General features: G+C 35.2%; 1 protein-coding gene across 1 annotated transcript; it reads right to left on the bottom strand.

Annotated features, from left to right (window-relative positions):
* Positions 1-8,120: 8,120 nt before the first annotated feature.
* On the bottom strand, positions 8,121-21,447 carry LOC131150660 (tryptophan synthase alpha chain-like). The gene is made up of 9 exons (XM_058101515.1): positions 21,135-21,447; positions 17,434-17,580; positions 17,279-17,344; positions 15,882-15,990; positions 14,768-14,844; positions 10,423-10,500; positions 9,657-9,734; positions 8,513-8,572; positions 8,121-8,400 (listed from the first exon to the last, which is right to left on the bottom strand). Exons 1-9 carry the CDS (start codon positions 21,333-21,335, stop codon positions 8,266-8,268), a joined length of 951 nt encoding a protein of 316 aa, XP_057957498.1. The 5' UTR covers positions 21,336-21,447; the 3' UTR covers positions 8,121-8,265.
* Between the last annotated feature and the right edge of the window lie 243 nt (positions 21,448-21,690).

The raw sequence follows: 21,690 nt of genomic DNA, 5'->3' as shown, positions 1-21,690 counted from the left end.
ATATTCCTCATTTCTCATCAGACACTCCACCTTCATCTACTAGCCTGCCCTCATCTTCACCTCTCTCATCTAATTTTCCTTCTTATTCTAATTCTATTCCTCTTCGACGAACACCACGTCTCAGACATCCACATTCTTATCTTCGTGATTATCATTATTCACTGGCCAATAATTTTACATCAGTCCCTTCTTCTCTTCACAGCTCAGACCTACCATCCTTAGGTAATCTGTATCCTCTATCTTCTATTTTATCATATTGTAATCTTTCTTTAGCCTATCATTCTTTTGTATTGAATGTCTCTGTTCATACTGAACCCCAATATTATCATCAAGCTGTTAAATATGCTGAATGGCGCGATGCCATGGCCAAGGAGATACGTGCACTTGAGGACAACTAGACTTGGTCACTTACTTCATTACCTCCTGGTTACAAACCCATTGGCTGCAAGTGGGTATATCGCATTAAGTACAATTCAAATGGTTCCACTAAACGATCTAAGGCTCAATTAGTAGCTAAAGGCTACACTCAACAAGAAGGCATCAATTACTTTAAAACTTTCTCTCCGGTAGCTAAAATGGTTTCTATGCGATGTCTATTAGCTGTTGCTGCAACTAAAAATTGGTTTGTTCATCAACTCAATGTCAACAACGCCTTCTTACATGGTGATTTATCAGAGGAAGTCTATATGAAACTTCCTCCAGGTTATGGGACAAAGGGGGCGACTGATTTGGTTTGCAAACTTCATAAGAGTCTTTATGGTTTGAAGTAGGCTTCAAGGCAATGGTTCTCTAAGCTTGCTGCCACATTACTTATGGATTTTCTCAGTCTAAGTCTGATTCATGTCTTTTTACTCAGACTTCTCCTTCGGCTTTTACTGTCCTTCTAGTGTATGTCGATGATATTATAATTGCCAGCTCTAGCATTGATTCTATCACTGCCATCAAACATTTTCTTCACTCAATTTTTCAGATCAAGGATCTTCGTTGCTTACAATATTTTTTGGGGCTTGAAGTTGCTTGATCTTCCAAGAGATTTTTTCTTTGTCAACACAAGTATACGTTGGATGTTTTGCAAGTTACTAGTTTTCTTGGTTCTAAGCCTGTCTCTTTTCCCATGACTCAATATCTTAAGCTTTCTCAATCTAAGGGTGATTTGATTTCAGATCCTTTACAATATCGACTTCTTATTGGAAGATTGTTATATCTCACAATTACCAGACCGGACATTACCTTCTCTGTCCAAACTCTTGCTCAGTTTATGGATACCCCACGATTACCTCATCTTCATGTTGCTCATCGTGTGCTTCATTATCTTAAATCTTCTCCTGGACAAGGTCTCTTCTTTCTTGCTCATTCATACCTCAACCTTATTGGTTTCACTGATTCAGACTAGGCTAGTTGTCCTGATTCTCGCCAATCAATTACTAGGTTTTGTACTTTCCTTGGTAATTCCCTCATCTCACGGCGATCTAAGAAGCAAACTACTATCTCTCGATCTTCTGCTGAAGCTAAATACCACGCTATGGCAACTATTGCTTGTGAATTAACATGGTTTGACACCTTGCTCAAAGATCTTAGTGTTTCGATTTCTTTGCCTATTTCTTTGTTTTTGTGATAATCAAGCTGCTATGCACATCGCCTCTAATCTTGTTTTTTATGAACGAATGAAGCATATAGACATTGATTGTCACTTTGTTCATGATAAAGTCCAAGCTGGATTTCTTAATCTTTTTCATATTTCAACTCATCACCAGTTAGCAGATATCTTAACCTAAGCATTGGGATTTGCTGCATTTCACTATCTTTTGCGCAAGATGGGTATGTTGAATATTCATTCCCCATCTCCATCTTGAGGGGGCGTATTAACATCTTAACAGATGTTGTATACACAACAGCAGCAGTAGCATTTTTATATCAGGCTGCAATATACAGCAGCAACCTTCCAGCTCTTCATCAAATGCTGCAACAGATCTCATGTAGCAATTCCTCATTAAGCTATGATACACAACATGTAACGACCTAGAAAATATCCATATTCAAATATTAAAGAGAGAGGAAAATAGATACAGAAACAGAAGGAGGCCGTAGACTTCGTCGACGAACACAGGGTCTCGTCGACGAAGGCCTTCAGAATTTCGTCAACGAACACATGGCTTCGTCGACGAGAAAATACCGAGAGGGGTTCTAAGGCAGCCTGAATTTCGTCAACGAATACAGGGCCTCGTCAACGAAATTTGTGAAGGACTCGTCGACGAATACAGGGTCTCATCAACGAAATCCCCTATTATATATATATATATATATATATATATATGAAATCAAGGATATTTCTCATTTTTCACCGAGCTCTCTCTCTCCTCTCTCCCTCCTACGACTCTCTCTCCCTTCTCTCTTCATTTTCGGCCTCACCGGTCGCCGGATCGACGATCCGAAGCTACCACGACGCTCCTGGCGGAGTTCTCCACAAATCTGCCGAAGCGGATCGTCGGGAAAACAAAGTTGGGTTTCATCCCAAATTCTGGGTAAGGTCTTTTATTGACTTTTTGACTTTTTGGCAATTATAGAAAACGATGTAGACTAAGAAATACTGAAGTTTTGTTTTGGGACATTGTGTTTTCAGGATGTTGGGTTAGGAATCCTGCGGGTATATAGCCAGATTTTTTTAAGGGCTTTTCAAAGTTGAGGTAAAGGAAATATGCTATGCTAGGAGTTTTAATAGAGTTAATAGAGATTTCATGAGCATATTTTTATGTCAGTTTGTTATACTATTTTTATAGAAAATGAGCATAAATGTTTGTGTGGCCTAAGTAGACTTTTCATGTGAAGAATGAATTTATACAGTTGTTATGAAACATCATACTATACTAAATACAAAGATATAGATAGTATATATATTTGATATGGTTTTCCAGTATATGAGATTATACAGAGATAGATTTATATTCGCAGAGAAATGTACATGCATATACAGTTTTATATGAATAGTTCATGAAACGGTTATATACATATATCCAAATACATGTATACAGATGCTCAGATCAGTATTTTATATTACAGTTTATTACAGAACGGTATATATATATATATGCAGTGTTATAACATGTCATATTTTTCCTATTACCATAATATACAGAATACAGATTGAGTATATATATACAGAATACACAGATAGATATACAGATGTAGCATCAAGATGCTACAGATACAGTGTTTACAGTACAGAAAGACAGAGTTATGGTAATTTTGGAAACACGATGAAAACAGTAAAATAGTATATATATGTATATATGTATATAGTATCAAATCCCTGAGGAAAGTTACACAGACAGATACAGATTATAGAGCACGGTACCGTTGTTAGATACAGATAGAGTGCAACCACATATCTCAGATAATATGGGGGTACCGTCGGCCGTGCTCGAAGAGTATGCAGCTCCCCAGTACATTGGGTTGAGGGGGCCGGTTTGACGAGGTAGTAGCCAGTCCCGTGCTTAGGAGAGGATGCAGTTTGGCCGGGCTGAGGTAGTGTAAAGTATGATGACCTATCTAGAGGGCTGACCAGATAGAGTCCCGCCTACGGGCTGCACAACCTTGTCATGAGGGGTCAAATCATGACGTACAGAGTCTCAGGGATAAAGTACAGATATTTATATATTTTCAGTTTTACAGTATAGTATGATATTACCAGTATGAAAAGTAGAAAACAGATGATACAATATGTTTTAAATAAAGAAAGAAAGATATGCTTGAAAGATATGATTTATAGATGATTTATTGCATTACAGTTCAGTCATTATTTTAAAAGTATCCTTAACTTAGTTGTCACACACTAGTAATAGCATATTTCCACTTACTGAGCGTCGACTCACCCCTTTTATTCTCACATTTTTCAGGTGAGCCAGATAGGCGAGCAGATCAGGCTCGCGGATAGAGAGAGTGTTTGGTCACCCTGGTTATAGGGTGAGTTTTTGGCAAAAATGTGTATGTTTTAGGGATAGATAATACTGGAGTGACACTTTTGTGTATGGTCTGTATATTCTAGAATCTAGTATTGTACAGTTATATATGAATGATTTTACGATGTATGTTTCCGCTGCGTAGGAATGTTTACTGTATAAAAAAAAAAATTGATAAGAATTTTGAGGTTGTTACACAACAACTGCTCTTTAGTTCTCCATCAAATGCTGCAACAGAAAATCATCTTCTCAAGTAGCAGCATTAGTTAGTTAAATTAGACATAACAAAGTTAGCAATAGCTGTTACAGTTTACTTTAGGTTCTGTTATTTGAGTTGTTATTTTATTCTCTGATTGTTAATTCAGTTGCTGAATTTTTGTATATGTATATACAATTGTAAAATCACTCTTCAAATAATATAATTCGAAATTCTTTCTCAATTTTAATACATTCTATTAAATTTATTTTTATATATGCACTTGCTGGTGCCATGTTATTTGTCATCATGCTGTTTTGGCTTCTAGGTTGTCATCTAAATAACCAGCTTTGTGGTGCAATTTCGCTGACATTGATCTTGCTGGGAAATTTTTTGTTTCCAAACATCTATAAATAGCCAGGGTGAAAAGATGGACAATGATAGAAATCAGAAATACTCCAATTGGAAAAAGTCAATTGTGCTCGACTGTTTTTTGTTAGATGAGTTCGTTTAATTGGGTTGGATGATTGGTAGATGTGATTAGAAGCTGTAACTATAAAGTTATGCTTAGTCTTCACCTTTTCCTCTTACTACAGATTTGGTATAGAGGAATGTAATCGAATTTCTCACACTTCATTTCATCATGTTTCTTGTTCAAATTTTTATTCCATTTTGTAAACCAAACATGTCGGCAATGATAAACACACACTAGTAAAAAATTCAACAATGCACATGAAACCATTTTAGAATTCATTAACCAAGTTAATCCATGCCTATCAATGTCCCACCGCCCAGACCACTCGTCAAGACAAACACAACTGTTCAACCCTTAAATGCTGCCTATTCCAATTTGCAACTCTTGTATTCAATCCAATTACGCAAAAAGGGAAAAAATAAATAAAGAGAATGACAAAAAAATTTTGATTTGTTTTTAGGTCTGTGAACGGAAAATTGCAATATACTTGGGGATGCTCCGACAAGACTAGCAAATTTATAGCAAGATCCTCAAATTATAGAAGTTATTTGTTATTTTTAACTGAGTGTAATTGTTATTAGCAGAACTAAAGCAAAAAGCATTCGAACAATTGTGTTGTGTATACAATTTTATTTCTTATTTATGTTTTTTTCTTGTAATAATTTGTATAATGTAGGTCGAAAATTAGTATGGTTTATGCACAATGCAAGTGCCATGACTAATGATGGTGGGTGTTAATATAAGCTTCATATCAGACCATTATTCCTTCTTCTTCTTTTTTTGCAAAAAATATTTGCATCATGTCAAGCCTAATTCTTCATTTTAAAGAAGTTTCTTCCTTTATTTATTTATGTATTTTTTGCAACTAAGATGTCTAATGTTCAAGATTGCACATGGAGGATGTTCTTGGAAGATATTGGATGCAAAAGGATGGAACGCGTTTTAGGCCGAAACCACAGCTCAATGGTCCCAAGTAGATAGTATCTAACTTCAGTTGAGCCGAGATAACTGTCCTTGGTATTATTGGGTGGTTTTGGACCTTCTCAACCCCAAAAGTTAGTTCATAAAGTGAGGATTTCTCTCACACTTAATAACTGACCACCAAGCCTCTTCCACAACCAATATGGGACGACCCCAACAAGATATTAGAGGGACTTGGGGTATTTTCATGCGTGTGGTTCTTACACAAAGGTGTGAGACATTCTAACAAGGATTTTAGGGATCACATGGAGGAGCTAGTCATTATCTTACATTGAATATGTAGCAGAAAAATCATGGTCATGGAAGGACAAAGTGGGCTTCAACCCTTGTGAGATTCTTTTCCTAGAGCAAAACCATGAGAATAGATCAAACACTAACTCCTTCAAACAAATTTAAACATCATCTTCCTCAAATTCATATTTATTTAAATGCTTTTCATTTGGTTTTGTTTGAAGGACAAAAGACCCTATTTTATTTTTATTTTTTTTAAAAAAATTTGAAGGACAAAGATACTTCTCTATACGTTAAAAAGGGTACGAGTCCTTAATCATGACAACAAGGATATTTAGAATAGTTTCATCATTTCATCTGTTTTCCCTTGCTTTCTTGAATTTTCATTGACATTATGGAGTAGCATCCTACCACCTGCCAAACACAAAAAATTTTTTACAAAATTTTAGTTGGTCATCCTTCTTGAAAATTAAAGTACATTGTCTTGATTGTTATTACTTGAGCCATATTTACTCTTCTATATCATTTGTATTATTATTATGGCAAACTACTACTGTCAGAATAGATAAATCATTTTAAAATATAATTTTTAATAAATAAAATAAAATGGTGTTTTGAATTTAAAATAAAAATATCTATATATGAACATGTGAATTTAGAATCATTAAATTTGTATTTTGAATAATAAGAGACAAATTAGAGTGGATGATGGGTGCTTATATACATGGTTGGGCTCAAGATCTAACAGGCTTAAACTTTTAAGTCAAGTTGGTGTTCACCCATGCGTCCTATGGGTGGGCTTAATACACATGGATGAACATCAACTTAACCCAAAAGTTTAAGCCTATTGGATCTTGGGTCCAACCATATATATAAGCATCCATCATCCACTCTAATTTTTCATTGGAGGACAAGCTCACAAGTGAAATTCTCAACAATATTTTGGGACGGAGATTCTAGAGGCAACCCTGGGGACAACTTTCGTCATCGCCAATACTTTTGGGGACAATTTTCTAATCATGAGGGGAGGCATTGGTGCAGAAGTATAAAAATAATAAAAGTCATTAAAAAAAAATTATAGTTTTAACTGTTATATACATAGGATAGTTCTTGTAGTATAAAAGGTGATTTTAAATAGATAACAATCAAACAAAAAAAATTATAATTAAAATTTCATTGTTATTACAATATTTTATAATTTTTATTATCCTAATAATATTTTTAATTATTATTGACTTAGCATAAAAATGAACATGTGTCAGGTTTTTAGTTTTCGTTAAGCTTTAATTTATTTTAATTTTAGATGTATTAACGCAGAATGCTTTTTTTTTTTTTCTCTAATTTTTAGTTTCTATTTTTGACATTTAATTTCGTACTTTTTTACAATAAGATTGTATTCTCTGGAGTAGGGGCTTTTGATTATTAGGAAAAGTGCAATAATCTTTAATCCGTAATCTATTTGTTCTTTAAAAAAAAAAATTTTGAAATGCTTTAATTGCCTTTTTGTTAGAATCTGTTTCAATGAAATTCTGACAACCATAGACTTGCATCTACAATCTTTTTTCTTCGTTACTAAAAATCGACCCAAGCCCCCTGACATAAAAGTCCTCAACCAAGAACCATTGGAGTGTCCTGGGGCTTTGCATCTGCCAACTGTATTATTGTATTATATTAGTCTCTGTTAATAAAATTTGTTGTTCAGGAAGAGTGGCAAGATTATGGGATCCCCATAGGCTCATTCCCATCCTTCAAGCATTGTAGCTCAGCAGCTACCATTGTCTTGCATGCTGCATTGTGGAAGTCACATTAATATTATGAGTTGGATTTTGCTTAGCATTTTCATACATATCCATTGCATCTTTTTAGTTCCAATTCTCATCAAGCCATGTTTAGGGTTCGGCTTTTAGATTTGGAATTGCCTGATTTTAGACAAAACTCAATATAATTTTTGTCCGAATCCACACATCTAATTCTAAAAATTGAATCTAGGCTCGCAAATGCTAAATTAGGTAGTGTTTGGGAGCATGAATTTTTTTTAAAGCTTATATTTGAATTTGAATTAATTTAAACAAAACCAGAATCTGAGCTCCCAAATCTCCACAAATCAAAATTAAAGCTCCAAACTCTATGCTCCCCAATATAGGGTTAGCCAAATTTGATTGCAAACTTTTCTATGAAAGTTCAAATGCGCAAACTCAACAGACACAACGAAAATGGCTCAACTTCAGTTTCCTGCGCAAAGCGGTTCACATCCCACATATATATGTATTTCTGGAAAACATTTAAACCATTCTGAAATTTGGATGTTGTCCTTGTATTCACTGAGATAGTTTTATGCTCGTTTTATTCCAAGGGGTATACCAAGTTACAAAACAGAAACTACAAAGCCTTATTTGATTTCACTCAAAACACACACACAAGAGTTTTCAAATGAGTGCAGATTTTAAGGACTTGGTTAAATTTTCCAATTCCTTCAAACCTTCAGACGGAGATTTCGCTTCACCCAGCAGTCTCACCATGGCACTACCAACAATCACACCATCAGCTCCCCAACCAGCAATCTGTAATGAAACAAGACAAAAACTGGACAGTAGATCCCTATATGCAAGGGTCTAATTTTTATAGAAGCATGGCAATCAATAGGGATGATGGAAGCATTGTCGGATGACTAACCTGTCTCACATGCTCAGGTTTTGATATGCCAAAGCCAACTGCCACTGGCTTGCTTGTTGCCTGAGAAATTGGAAGTATCAAACACATGACGGAATTCATCAACTTCATCAATCAAGAGGTTTTAAGCAAAGGCCAAGGCCTATTTATTCGACTCCAAGACATTATCAAATGCCACTTTAGTCAGCTTTGGGAGAACAAGCTAGGCAGGCTTTAAATCATGCTTGGGACAACAACTACCAACATTGAGCCCTAATCATAACTTTAAATCATGATAGGTATCTGTATCTGATATAATTTGTCCTAGGCCTCTCAACAAATGGTCAAAGAGGAATTTTGGGAATAGTTGCTCCATGCAATCTCCTCAAACTCTCCCAATTATTAGCCCACTTGGCCTTAAAAAAAAAAAAAAAACTCTTTCTAAATGCTGCCTTTTTTTAAAAAAAAAAATTTGATAAATTGTGTTTAAGGGATTAAACAAGTAGTCCCATTTTTCTTTTGGGAATGCCAAGTAGCCCAATGAAAGGATTGTACAAGGAGACTGCATGGAGCAACTGCTCCTAACATTCGTCAGTGGTAGAATTTAAGCTACGTAAAAAAATATCTAAGTACATAGATTTTAAAAGGCACTGTAATGTCTGAAGCACTGTTATGCTGAACCATGGGCATTTACTAAATAGAAAATGGAGTAAGCATAAAGTCGATAATGATTAATGAGAAACTAGGGCAAAAGGACGAATTGAGAATTAAACATGTTTCTGCGCCTCTAAATATACTCCCAGAAAATCTTAAACTGAGTCTCACCCCATGTTTGGAGAGGCCTTGGATTTGGAGTTGTATTAGATTTGGTTAAGATATAGTGTAAAATTGTATTGAAATTTGTTAAAATCCACTCAAATCCAAATCCAAGGTCCGAAATCCATGCTCCCAAAACTATTTTAAAGCAGACTCAGCATAGATTTACATAATTTCTCATCCCAGACTAACTGCACATATTTCCTAGTTGGACAACTGTTAACTCGTATCAGCCCACCCACCACAGATGACTACTCAATGCCTTACATTATACGCATCTGCACCTCTCTTAAAAGCAACAACAGGAAGTCTCATACATTGTGTAGCATGAAATATTGTTAAGAAAGCAAACCTCCTTAATTTCCTGTAGAAGACCTTGAACTCGCCCACTTACAGATGAACGAGCACCAGTAACTCCAACTGAGCTTACCTGTAATTTTAAACATCGAATGATCAAGTCTAAACTGGGTAATAAAGCTCACCAAGAATGCAAATGAAAACAGCCATTTTCCTTGCTATGTGTTTCTAAAAAAGTGCATGCATGAACAAAAACATGAAGAAAACAAATCAGGAAATGAAGTGTCTATCTCAGATTCTCAATCAAGCCATAGCGATGCATAAAATATCCAGACTTGGTTTCTTAGCAAGTAAGTAATGCCACCAGAGCATAGAAAATAAGAAGAGAAGATGAAGTTCACCAATGACAAAATATCATTCTACTTGTGCAACAAATAGAAAAGAACCGAGATTTTTCTGAAACACTTTCCTCAGATACACCTCCTTGTAGCAATAAGTTAGTTAATGAATATTATTTCCCATTATATCTCAGTCCAGGAGAATTGAAATATCATTAAAATATAGCAGAATTTTGTAAACCAGTCCTGAGTGGAGCAAGCCACAATGAACCAGAAATAGTACAAAGAGAGAGAGAGAGAGAGAGAGAGAGAGGGGGGGGTGGAAAAAAACTGCTAACAATGTATCCATACAATTACCAACACCAACCAACCCACCCAACCCCACCCCCAAAAAAAATAAATAAATAAATTTAGAAGTCCTGAACAAACACAGAAAAAAAATTTAAATATGTACAGTTCATTTTCTCCATGTAGGGATCTTACAAGGTACACAAATCCTTCTGAAACTTCAACAATGGCCTTCATTCGATGTGTTGGAGTAGTTGGTGTTGTAAGCAATACCTTAATCATACAAAAACAAATAAACGAAGTCAGCAACTCTATACGATTTCCTAAAAAGTAAATCCATAAACAGATAGATAAGAACAATTAGATGTAGTGATGTACTATAAGATTGTCAAGGAAGTTTCTAAAAAACTACATGAAAGTTTTCAGGAAAGAAAGAACATTGCTAATCCACCATAAACTAGAGGAAGAAGAAAGAAAAAATGAAGAAGATGCTAATGACGATGACGATGAGGTTTTGCAAACATAGTATATCTTTTGCTGTGAATGTTTCCTGCCCCGTACTTTGCACTTATGAAATCCATAAGAATATGTCAAATGTCAACATCAGATATATATTGCAAGCAAAATGTATACTGCTTCAAAAAGTGACTAATTGAGTAGGTACGATGCCAACTCATGATCTAAGCCATTCACACATCACTAAAAATTCATGGGGATATAAACCATTACCAACCCTTCCTTTTCCACCAAAGTCAGCTTGCCAGCATGCAATCATTACTGTGCATGGTTTTAAGGTCATCAAAAGGCATATGCCAGTTCAGCCACGCTCATGGCACATGACAAGACTAAAGGAAAAAATTAAAATTGAAGTAATTCATCTGCTTTACAGAAAATTGGCAACAAGAAAATAAAGTCAAATAACATCTTAGATTAATTTGACATTAGAACTTGGACAAATGTGGAAATATGCAGAAATGGTTTTTTTTTTTTTAAATGAGATTCATTCACCAAAAATATTTAAACCTTCAGAAATTATTAAATTAACTATCAGTTTGCAATCCAACCGCCACTGTAGCAGTCCCCTGCTGCTGCCATCACATGCCTAAACCACTTTCATTTCCACATCAACACTACATTACAATGATCCAAGGCCCGCATATCACACTGCCCAATCCATTAGCATCTAATAGAAATTACTACTATAATTGTACATAGACACATTCACCTAGAATATCAACAAATAATGTTTCAAACAATAAAGTCCGTCGGTCCACAGTTGTCTACGTACCAATAGAAGATTTTTGCAGCCACCATGGCTCCTGCTTCCTCAACACAAAGCTAAGGCTAAAAAATATTTACAGAATGAGGGTACAACCAAAAAGTTATTCTGGTCCTTCCCCAATGAGATGTGCTCAAATGGAGCAACAAAAACCAAAGAAGAGCTACTCAATTTCATACACATGCATGTGTACATGAATATTGCACCCTATCATAAAGGTATTCAGCAGAATCAGCACTGAAAGATAACTGTAGAGCATAATTAGCCTAATAGGACCCCAACCAGGACTAAACCAGAATAACTGACCATATCTGAAGTGGAACTTGGGACACTTTTGGATTATTTTATGAAGGGAAAGTACTATGATAGCCCTAAATGACAGTGTCAAGATGAAAAATGCCCAACTGAAAATGGGGCCAGAATTTTTTTTTTTTAATAATAAAAGATGATATATTGAGAGAGGAAAGGGAGATTACAATGCAAAAAAGAGTGAGTAATCCTCAAAAAATATAAAACAAAATAAATTAGACCTTACTAACAAGTCACAAAGAACCACCCCCCCCCCCCCCTTCTCTCTCTCTTTAAGCCATAGCCTCATAGCTCACTGCATAGTTCAAATTTGCTAATTTACACTGTCCCTTCTTCAATTACCTTTTACCTCCATCCAAGCAAACTTTGTTACCTCCAGGACTGGAAAACCGCAAACCCATCTCATCCATCACTTGTTGAGCTTCTAAGTCCTTCTGATCAACCTAAACTGGAGTGGGCAAAATCCATTTGTTAATTCAGTCTGTCCCTTCTTCAATTTCCTTTTACCTCCATCCAAACAAACTGTTACCCTTTAGGACTGGAAAACCACAAACCCGTCTCATCCATCAACAGTTGAGCTTCTTAGTCCTTCCGATCAACCTCAACAGGTAAAATCCCTTCTTTACAGTGCCACTCCCTACCCAATCCATCCTCAATTATAAAAACACCACCTAAACTTTCCATTGGAGATGGTGGCACATACAATAAATTCCCAAGTAAATCAGATGATTCAGAATCATAGCCACACTGATATCAAATTCTCATCCAAAATCAAACCACTCTCATCCGCAAATTCAGCAATATCAACACTATCATTATCCGACACATCACCACATTTCTCCTTCTCCTTGCCTTGCCCGTGCTAATCTCCACATTTGTATCTGCCTTCTGACTATTCTGGGAATTCACAACATAAAGTGCTGTCAACATTGCTTATTACATTTTTTCTGATTGTTACAAAAGAAGCATCTCACTCGTCCACTTGGTGAACATAAACCTTCTCAAAAAATTTTGCCTTCCCTTATCAAAAGAATTATCCCCCTCATCAACAGCAAACCTCTGTGTCTCGTCCGTACTGCCTTTGTGAACCTTAGTGCAGGCCCCTCCCTCACTAATGCTGAGGGCTTCTTCTAGATCAAGCCCGCATCCTGGCAGAAACCCTTTGGAACCAAAACCACAGGACCACCAGTTGAATTCCCAAGACTAACCACATTACTACTAGAGCCAGCATTCAATGAGAAACAACATTCACAAGCACAATGGCCAAATAATAGCAGAATTTTCTGTACTGCAAATAGTTTCAAGAAAAATATGCTTAAAATGATGGGATATATCACTCAAACTAATTTGTTTCAACGTATATGTCCTCTCACAAACACAAATTGCCTTCAAATTTAAGGTGTTCTAAAAATATTAGACCTCTCAAATATGGAGTATATATGTCTTAAGGTATGTTGTCCACTAGCAGATGCCTTAGCATAATTGTATGATTAAATATTTCCACTAGATCATGTTACAGCCTCTCTTTACCAAGCACCAAACAGAAAGAAGGGTATATTGATAAATGGACATTAGTACATATATAAAATATATCAAAGAAATTTATTTTCCAAATTCTGTTTTTCAATTTTATTTTTGAAATCTACAGCATCAATGAGACAATGAAACAAGGGCAGGCATTTGTGCGCCAATAAGCTTGCTCTATCAAAGGCATCATAGGTTCAAATTACAGAAATAGCCTCCCTGCATATAGGCCCAGAATCTACCGTGGTGATAAATTTCCTGCTCTAGGCCCTCCTTTTCCTTGTGTCATTCGCAAATAGAAGTGATTACGTACTCAACCCATAATTGAAAATGCACTTACTCTAGCCAGGTTTATGTTTGGATCCTGAACAAGATTGGCTTCCTTCCCAACCAGCATTTTTTTTTCTAGAAGTCCTTTTTTGAAAAGATACTTTTACATAACTAGGATGGCAAGTTATGTTCAGGATGCCTTAATTTGAATTTGAACCTACCAAATATGCATCAAAGCTAGAATCGGAATCCACTAAATACAATCAATAAAGGCAGTGCAAAAACAAAGATGCATAAACAAGCTAATGTCCGTTGGGGTCAAACCGTAGTCATCTAGATAAACTTCAATTATAAATTTTGAAAATTAATTTGTCCCCTTCATCATATTGCAATTTCTCTATGCATTTGTACGTGTAAGGTCACAAAATACCACATACACAACACATAATTACCATACATGCACACACGCACGAACAAAATTTGAAAATATGCTACATACAAAGGGAGAGAAATTTAATGATCTTGGTTTTTTTCTTTAGCCGACACAAGTAACCTCCAACCCTGGCACCCTATGAAGCATGTCAAAAGTCTTAGGATGGTCACAGAAAGTCATTTGCACCCAGTGCAATCCAAACCAAGGACCTATGCTTCTGAAGTCCTTACCTGGCTCTCCTCACCACTGAGCTGTCCCCATTGACTAATGATTGTAGTTTTTTATAAATAATTAGCAAATTTAGATTACATTTGGTTCATAAAATCTTTATTCCTAGGAATAGATTAGTTATAATAGGTTAGTTACAATTAGTTACACAAAATTGTGCTGTTACCATAAAGCAAATAACAAAGTCGAACTTTTTATGAACCCATAACAAGGAATAGACAAGGACCAACTATTCCCAAATTTGACCATGGGAATGTCTATTCCTTTCTTATTACATGTTGGATGAAATAATAAGGAATATACAAGGAATAGCTATTACCTTTACTTCAAAATTTCTCATTGTAATCCATCTTATTCCAAAGAATAGCTATTCCACAAACTAATTTTATACCCTATGCCAGTGCTTGCACAAATGTTTCACAATTATTCAAAAGTCAAACAAACTATGCATTAAACCATCTCAAAGAACAAATGAATAATCAACTAAGGAAACCCACCAATTCAATTCCATGCTTCACAGCTTCTCTTCTCAAAATTCCAGTCTCTTCCAAAGGAACATCAGGGACCACAAGCCCTGAAGAAAAATTTGTATACACAGAAAGAAATGAAAAAGATTTTGCATATGTAGAAAGAAAATAAAAACAAATAAATAAATAATAGAAAATAAACAAAAAAGGAAGAAGGCTCAACAAACAAGCATCCTCCGTACTTATATTGGAGGGAAATAAAATACAGACAATTATGATTACAAGCATCATTTTATTTTTTCTTTTCGCAAAGCTTAAGCATTATATCAACAAAATTGTTGTCAATACTAAACCCTAGCATGTGTATGGGGAAGACATGCCAAAGTTAACTCATGATACCTATTTAAAAAAATTAATTCACTGTAATGATCCCCAGAAATGTGGCTGCAAGCAACTAATTTATTTCAATTACTCACCTGTTAGTTATGAGTCATTTGATACATACATTCCAATTGTTTTACATTAAATCCATCTATTCATATTGGAAAACTCTACTTGTCACAAGAAAAGCAGCACAAAAGCAAATCACAAGTGATGTTGCAGCACATGATTTGTTAAAATTTATTGGGTGTGAAAAAGTCAACTAATTCCAACAGATGATGAGATGCCATGTCACTTGTGATTTGCTCTTTTGATGTTTTTTCGTGTGATGAATAGCAAAAATAATTCATATTTAGAGTAATTTTTTTCATAAATAAATCCCAACTTCAGAGAAACAGCACATGTGGGAAAAACACAAGTTCCTAAAAAGGTAGTAGTCTTGTGCTGTATGATGAAATAATTATGACACAGAAAATGAAAATTGATGAGAAGAAGAAGAAGAAGAAGAATGATGGGGATGATAATAATAACAACAACAATAATGTAATAATATGCACAGCCAACCTGACACTTGTAAAAACCATCAATATTCTGTATCATATTTGGTTATTTATCTGATCTCACAATTTGGGTAGAATAACTGCCTCATCTTGCAACTTAGTGCTTTGAAACATTGATTTGACATAAAATTTTACCAAATAAATACACTGCTCCAATTCTAAGAACTTTTTAACTACTGAGCAAGGAACAACTCATACATTACCATGAACGCCAGCATCATTCACAGTGGACATGAACCTCTCAATGCCACGCTTAAGAATTGGGTTGTAATATGAAAATAGTGCAATCGGACAAGATAAATGTGGTATCACCTAATTAGTAAATCATGCAAGTGAAGTATCAATATCTAATAAAGATCATTTCAAATCAAACAAAAAAACAAAAAAGAAAATAGAGAAATAAGGCATTGAATCCATGATAAAAGATAAGATACACCTGAAATAATAAGCTAGGAAGCACCAATACTAACACGAGACACAGATAACTGGATAAGACACGATGCTGACACGGCGATGCAACATTTTTGAAAAAATGAGGATACAACAAGGTATGGATACATTAATTAATTAATATAAATTATATTTTAGACATGTTTTTCCTTTTTGATGACAAATATTGTAATAATTTTGATTTAAAATGAAATATAAGCACCATTCAAGCAAAATTATCAATTACACATTTTACAAACTACACTTAGACAATCATCACACTCATATTATATAGGATATTGGTTTAACAACGAAAGAAAAAGTCAAGGGCATGGCTGATGGTTGGCAACGGGCATGGATAATAAAGAAATAAAATTAAAAATAAAAATAAAAGTTCAGCAGAGAGTGGTTATCTGGTGATAACTTTAGGGGTGGGAATCTGAAGGCTGGAAGGTCCAATGTGCTCTGTAAGTCTGGCACAGTGGTAGTGGGGCTCCAAACCCCAACCATTCTAGGGTCAAAAGAACCTCTTGATTCTGAGTGTCTGGACTTCTCTTCTTTTTTTCTTTTTTTTTTGAGTTTTGTTAATAGAACTAAAGGGGGTAACAAGATGCTCTGTTCTGGTGCAAGAAGTGTCCTAGAGCCAGAGGTTTCCTCGCTGTGTTGCGAAGTATCTCAATCATGTCCAAAAATTTTTATAAATAATAAATAACTTTGACACATGTTGGATACGTTCGTGGAGTGTTGGTTAAGTGTCGAAATCCAACACGTTTTGGACACCATTCAAGATTCCAAATGTGACAATGTTCCCTATATTATAATAATGATAAGATTGATAAACAAGGCCATTTTAACTATTAGTGTAGGGATCTAAAAAGGTGAGGCTCAAGATTAAAAAAAATATTGCATTACAAATCAATATGAATTTCTTTATACACAATTACACATTATCTCTATTTAACATCCATCAGTGAAATCTGAAAGTGTTTCTCTTTTCTAAAGAAAGGTATGCCAACAAAAATAGTTAATGGCTATGAAATCAACTATAAAACTAGGTCCGATTTTGGTACAAAGAAGGTGTGACATTGGTGTAATATTCCATTTTTTGAATGAATTTATATTCCTTTTTGCCTGAGGGGGGAGAAGGTTAAATAATGCTCCACTCTCCTACCTCCTTCAACATTGAAATTATAGCATCAAAATTGATCCCTCTTGCTAATGATCTTGTGGCAGCAGCCTAAAAAACAAACATTCAACATTAGGTAAAAGAACTGGAATCGATGTGTACTTCTGTATGTTAAGAGGTAAAAGACTACACTGTCAAACCTGGATAACTGGACCATCTGCCAAAGGATCAGAGTATGGTACACCCAGTTCAATTATGTCTGATCCACATGAGTCAAGCACCTTCAGCGCCTCCGATGTGGTTGAAAGGTCCGGATCACCAGCAGTAATGTATGGGATAAATGCCACCTTTTGCACCAGAGACTTACTCATTAGAACAAACATCTAAAATATTTGCATCTCATCTTTATGTCAACTATGAAGAAAGTGGTTTAGCATTTTTCATTTTCTTGTTGGATATGCTGGTCTACAAAAGACTGCATACAACACAAAAAGCAGGATATTTTACAGACATTGTTCATGCAAATTCGGAAATAGAATTAAAGGGGGTATCTGGATCTCCAATTTAACTTTATTATTTTATTTTATTTTTTTCATATAACCTCTTTAAAGTTTCTTATTCTTTGGTTTTCACTGTAGAGACCCGAAAAATTATAATAATTAAATAATAAAAGAAAAGAGAGAAAAGGAAAATTTCAAGAGGGACTTAGCAGGGTCTCGTCGACAAACCCAGAGCGCTTGCCGATGAGAAGCCTTCTTGGGCTCATCGACGTGGACTCATGTCTCGTCGACGAGAACTTACCGAGAGAGCTGATTTCAGGGCCTGAAATTCGTCGACGAGAGTTAGGTGTTCGTCGACGAACCCCCTTCTTAGACTCATCAATGAGATGACGTGGCTCGTCGACGAGGTCAGGCGGACAAGCATTCTATATAAAGCCAAAAATCACATTTTCTGCGAGAGACTGCATGCAAACTCCCTCTCTCTCTCTAAAAATTCATTCCCCTCTCTTTCTCTCTACGATACTAGCTTTGTTCTTCGCCGGTTCGACAATCGGAAGTCGCCACGCTACTCCTGGGAAGATTCTCTTTAAGTCTGCTGGAGTAGATTGTTGATTAGGCCAACTTGAGCACTATTCCAAAATCAGGGTAAGTTGATTATTTGGGTATTTTCAATATTACCAAGCTTATCTAAGTTTAGCTTCTGTGTTGTATGGGAATATACTAGTGTTTGTGGAGTAAAACTAGGGTATTATGTTTTCAGGGTTAGGGTGTTTTCGGGACCCTGCAGGTATGGGTTGAGGACCCCAGCGGGTATCTTTCCAAAAGCACAGGTAAATTATAGTTTAGAAATGTTGGATATGTGGAATTGGGGAAAATATGAATGTGATAATTATTATGATAAATTCAGTTGTGTGACTGGGGATTATGTGGGTGTTATTTCAAGGTGTTGAAAATTGTGAATGCCGCATACGTAAGATTGTTAAATAGTATCTAGAGCTAGATAGTCAGGTAACGGGAATACATGTTATGCCAGCTTTATTAGACATTTGACCAGTATAACATAGTATTTGATCAGAGCATAAAAATTATACAAGCTTTACAGAATATATATTTATATGGAATTTTATTTAGCTATGTGGCATGAGAATTACTAAAATAGTATACATTTATTCAGACAAAGTACAAGATTATGCTTATATATAGTTTCTATAAAAATATGTTATACAGTTTTATAGAAATATGATTATATAGCCTACAGAGTTATGAAACATAACTTATACAGTTTTATGTACAGAGCTACGACTATATAGAATTATACAGAACTACAGTTGATATGATATACAGTATTTTACAGAATTATGATTACGTAGTATATTTCAAAACAAAATTGTACAGTGTTTTACAGAGTTGATTATACAGTATTTTTATTACCATGATTATACAGAAATATACAAAACCATGATTATACAAAATTTTATAGAACCATGATATATAGAACATAGAACTATGATGTACAAAAATACAGATTATACAGAATATAGAGCCATAACATACAAAATACAGAATTATAGCTACAGAATATACAAAATTACAGAATATACAGATATATAGTTATTACAGCATCATGACTATACAATTGATATAGAATCATGGTTATTACAAAAATACAGAATCATGGTAAAACAGTTAGACTTATATAGAAATATTATTATACAGTATCAGACCCCAATGAAATACAGCAGTTTACAGAGCACCGTACGTTGCAATACAATATAAACAGTGCAACCATACGTCTTAGATAGAGTATAATACAACCAATTGTGCCCTCAGGTAGAGTTGTGAGCTCCCTGGTGTCTGGACTAGGTGAAGTGGGTCTTTCGTGCTATAGGCATCTAGATATGCATACAGTTAGGCTAGCACTAGAGGGCCAACCAATGTTTAGCCCCGCCTACGAGCCGCAAAACCTAGTCATGAGGGGGTAAGTCATGACATATAGTCATCCAGGGGGAAATTTACAGATTTATGTATATGTATAGTACCCACAGAAAGCAAAGATTACTTATTATAGATAGAGGTATTTTTGAATAGATAACTCGGAAATCTTCATATTCTAAATGACATAAGCATGTGTTATTATACAGATGTTTTTCTTAATGTATATTGTATACAATATTAATTAAATGATATATTGTCAACTAACTCATATGCCACACACTGGTAATAACATATTTCTTTTTACTGAGAGGTGTCTCACCCCAGCATTATTAAACATTTCAGGTAATCCAAAGAGGTGAGCAGGGTCCGCTCAGAGGTAGAGGTGGTGTAGAGTCGATGTAGTTTTGGGGTGAGTTTTGGGCTGGTCTGTGGAGTCCACAGTATTTTTGTGACTTTTGGGAAGTGTTATGTATATGTGTGTATGGGTACAACTACGTATATAGTACTCTAGCATTGTATTTTGGAATATGTTGGATATGTATGTACTTCTGCTGCTTAGGAGTTATATGAAATGTACCGGTTACCACGGTCCCACTCTGGGTCATGATGATGATAGCTATGCTCATGCAAGGTATTAGGAATTATATTGATATAGAAAAAAAAAAATGGATAAAATTTCAGGTCGTTACATTCACTCCCTTAGAAGAATTTGAATCACTATGCAGCCAAATAAAAATAAAAAGTAAAAACGAAAAAAAAAAAATTGGCAGTTGCATTTACTAAATTTCATATCAATAATTTGGTTCTACCATTATGAGCCCACAACCTGTCCTTGCAGATAATGACACCAGCTAAAGTAACATCCAATGGAGTTGAATCCAAAGGGGCATGATCAAAGCGTCAAACTTCTACTCTGATCATGATATGAATACAACATATGCATCTTCAACCAAATTCACTTGACATAATAAAAAGCTTGAAACAAGAAATACAAGTCACAACTGCAAACCTTCAAACAAATTAGATGCTTCAGCCAAACAGGCACAATAATAATTTAAATAGTTCTGCCATATTCTACTTTTATCATACACATCTTCATATGTCAATAATTATACAAGGCATTAGTCGAGTAAAACATATGAAATCGCCCATCTCGTTGGAGCGCACCTCTGTCTTTAAAATGCTGAGGAAATAACATAAGTAACACGATGAGGCAAATATTTCTGTAACATCATAAATTCCAAAACAAAGAACAAAATCATTGGCACGGCGATAACAACTGCCCATCTCATATCCCGCTGAGATTCACCACTAGTGGATCCAAAATCAAAATGAAAAAGAACCCAATGTTTGTTTGTTTGTTTTCTTTTTTTTTTCGTCAATGAGAACCATTAGGCAAATAAAGGGAAATTAGCAATGAAATACAGAGGGCAGCTACGAAGGGATTAAGCAAGTGAAAAGCATACTTTGCCCTGCTTTCTCAATTTGGTGAATGTTTCGGATAGTCCAACAGCAGGGGTTCCGACGGCTGGGACGGCGGCGAGAGTGGCCATTAGCTTCAATGATCTCTGTTTTACGGTGAGACTTTGAGAGGGAAGGCGAGGCAGGCGGACTTGAGACTTCTCTGGCTGCAGAGAAAAAGCAAATGTCTTCAGCGCGACAGCCATCAGCGGGTGTAATGCAAGAAAGGTACAGGGCCTTCCAGTTCGTTAAGCGAAACTGGTTTGGGCTTAAGAACACCAGCAAGGGTTTTATCTAAGAGTACAAATTTGGAAAGTTGACAAATATTTCTTACTTTTAGTATTTAAAAACTAAAAAATAATGTGTCATTTTAATAATTGTTCAGAAATATAAATTAAAAGATAAAATAAATTTTTTGCAATTAATAAATATTTATTCTCTACCTTTTAGTATAAATATTGAAAATTTTAAAAATAAGTTAATATTTTCATAAGTTTTCAAAAAACACAAAAAAAATTTATTTCTCACAAATAAACGTCTTTGTCACAATCAAACTATTCC

This window comes from Malania oleifera, chromosome 3 (genome assembly GCF_029873635.1).
Source record: "Malania oleifera isolate guangnan ecotype guangnan chromosome 3, ASM2987363v1, whole genome shotgun sequence".
Taxonomy (NCBI): Eukaryota; Viridiplantae; Streptophyta; class Magnoliopsida; order Santalales; family Ximeniaceae; genus Malania; species Malania oleifera.
This window is presented reverse-complemented; position numbering and strand designations above follow the sequence as displayed.

Coding starts and splice junctions, on each gene's coding strand:
- LOC131150660 (XM_058101515.1), bottom strand. CDS start 21,335: ATGGCTGTCGCGCTGAAGACATTTGCTTTTTCTCTGCAGCCAGAGAAG. Junction 9,735..10,422: donor CAGAAGGATTTGTGTACCTT/GTAAGATCCCTA, acceptor TTAAAATTACAG/GTAAGCTCAGTTGGAGTTAC. Junction 8,401..8,512: donor AACCTGAGCATGTGAGACAG/GTTAGTCATCCG, acceptor GTTTCATTACAG/ATTGCTGGTTGGGGAGCTGA.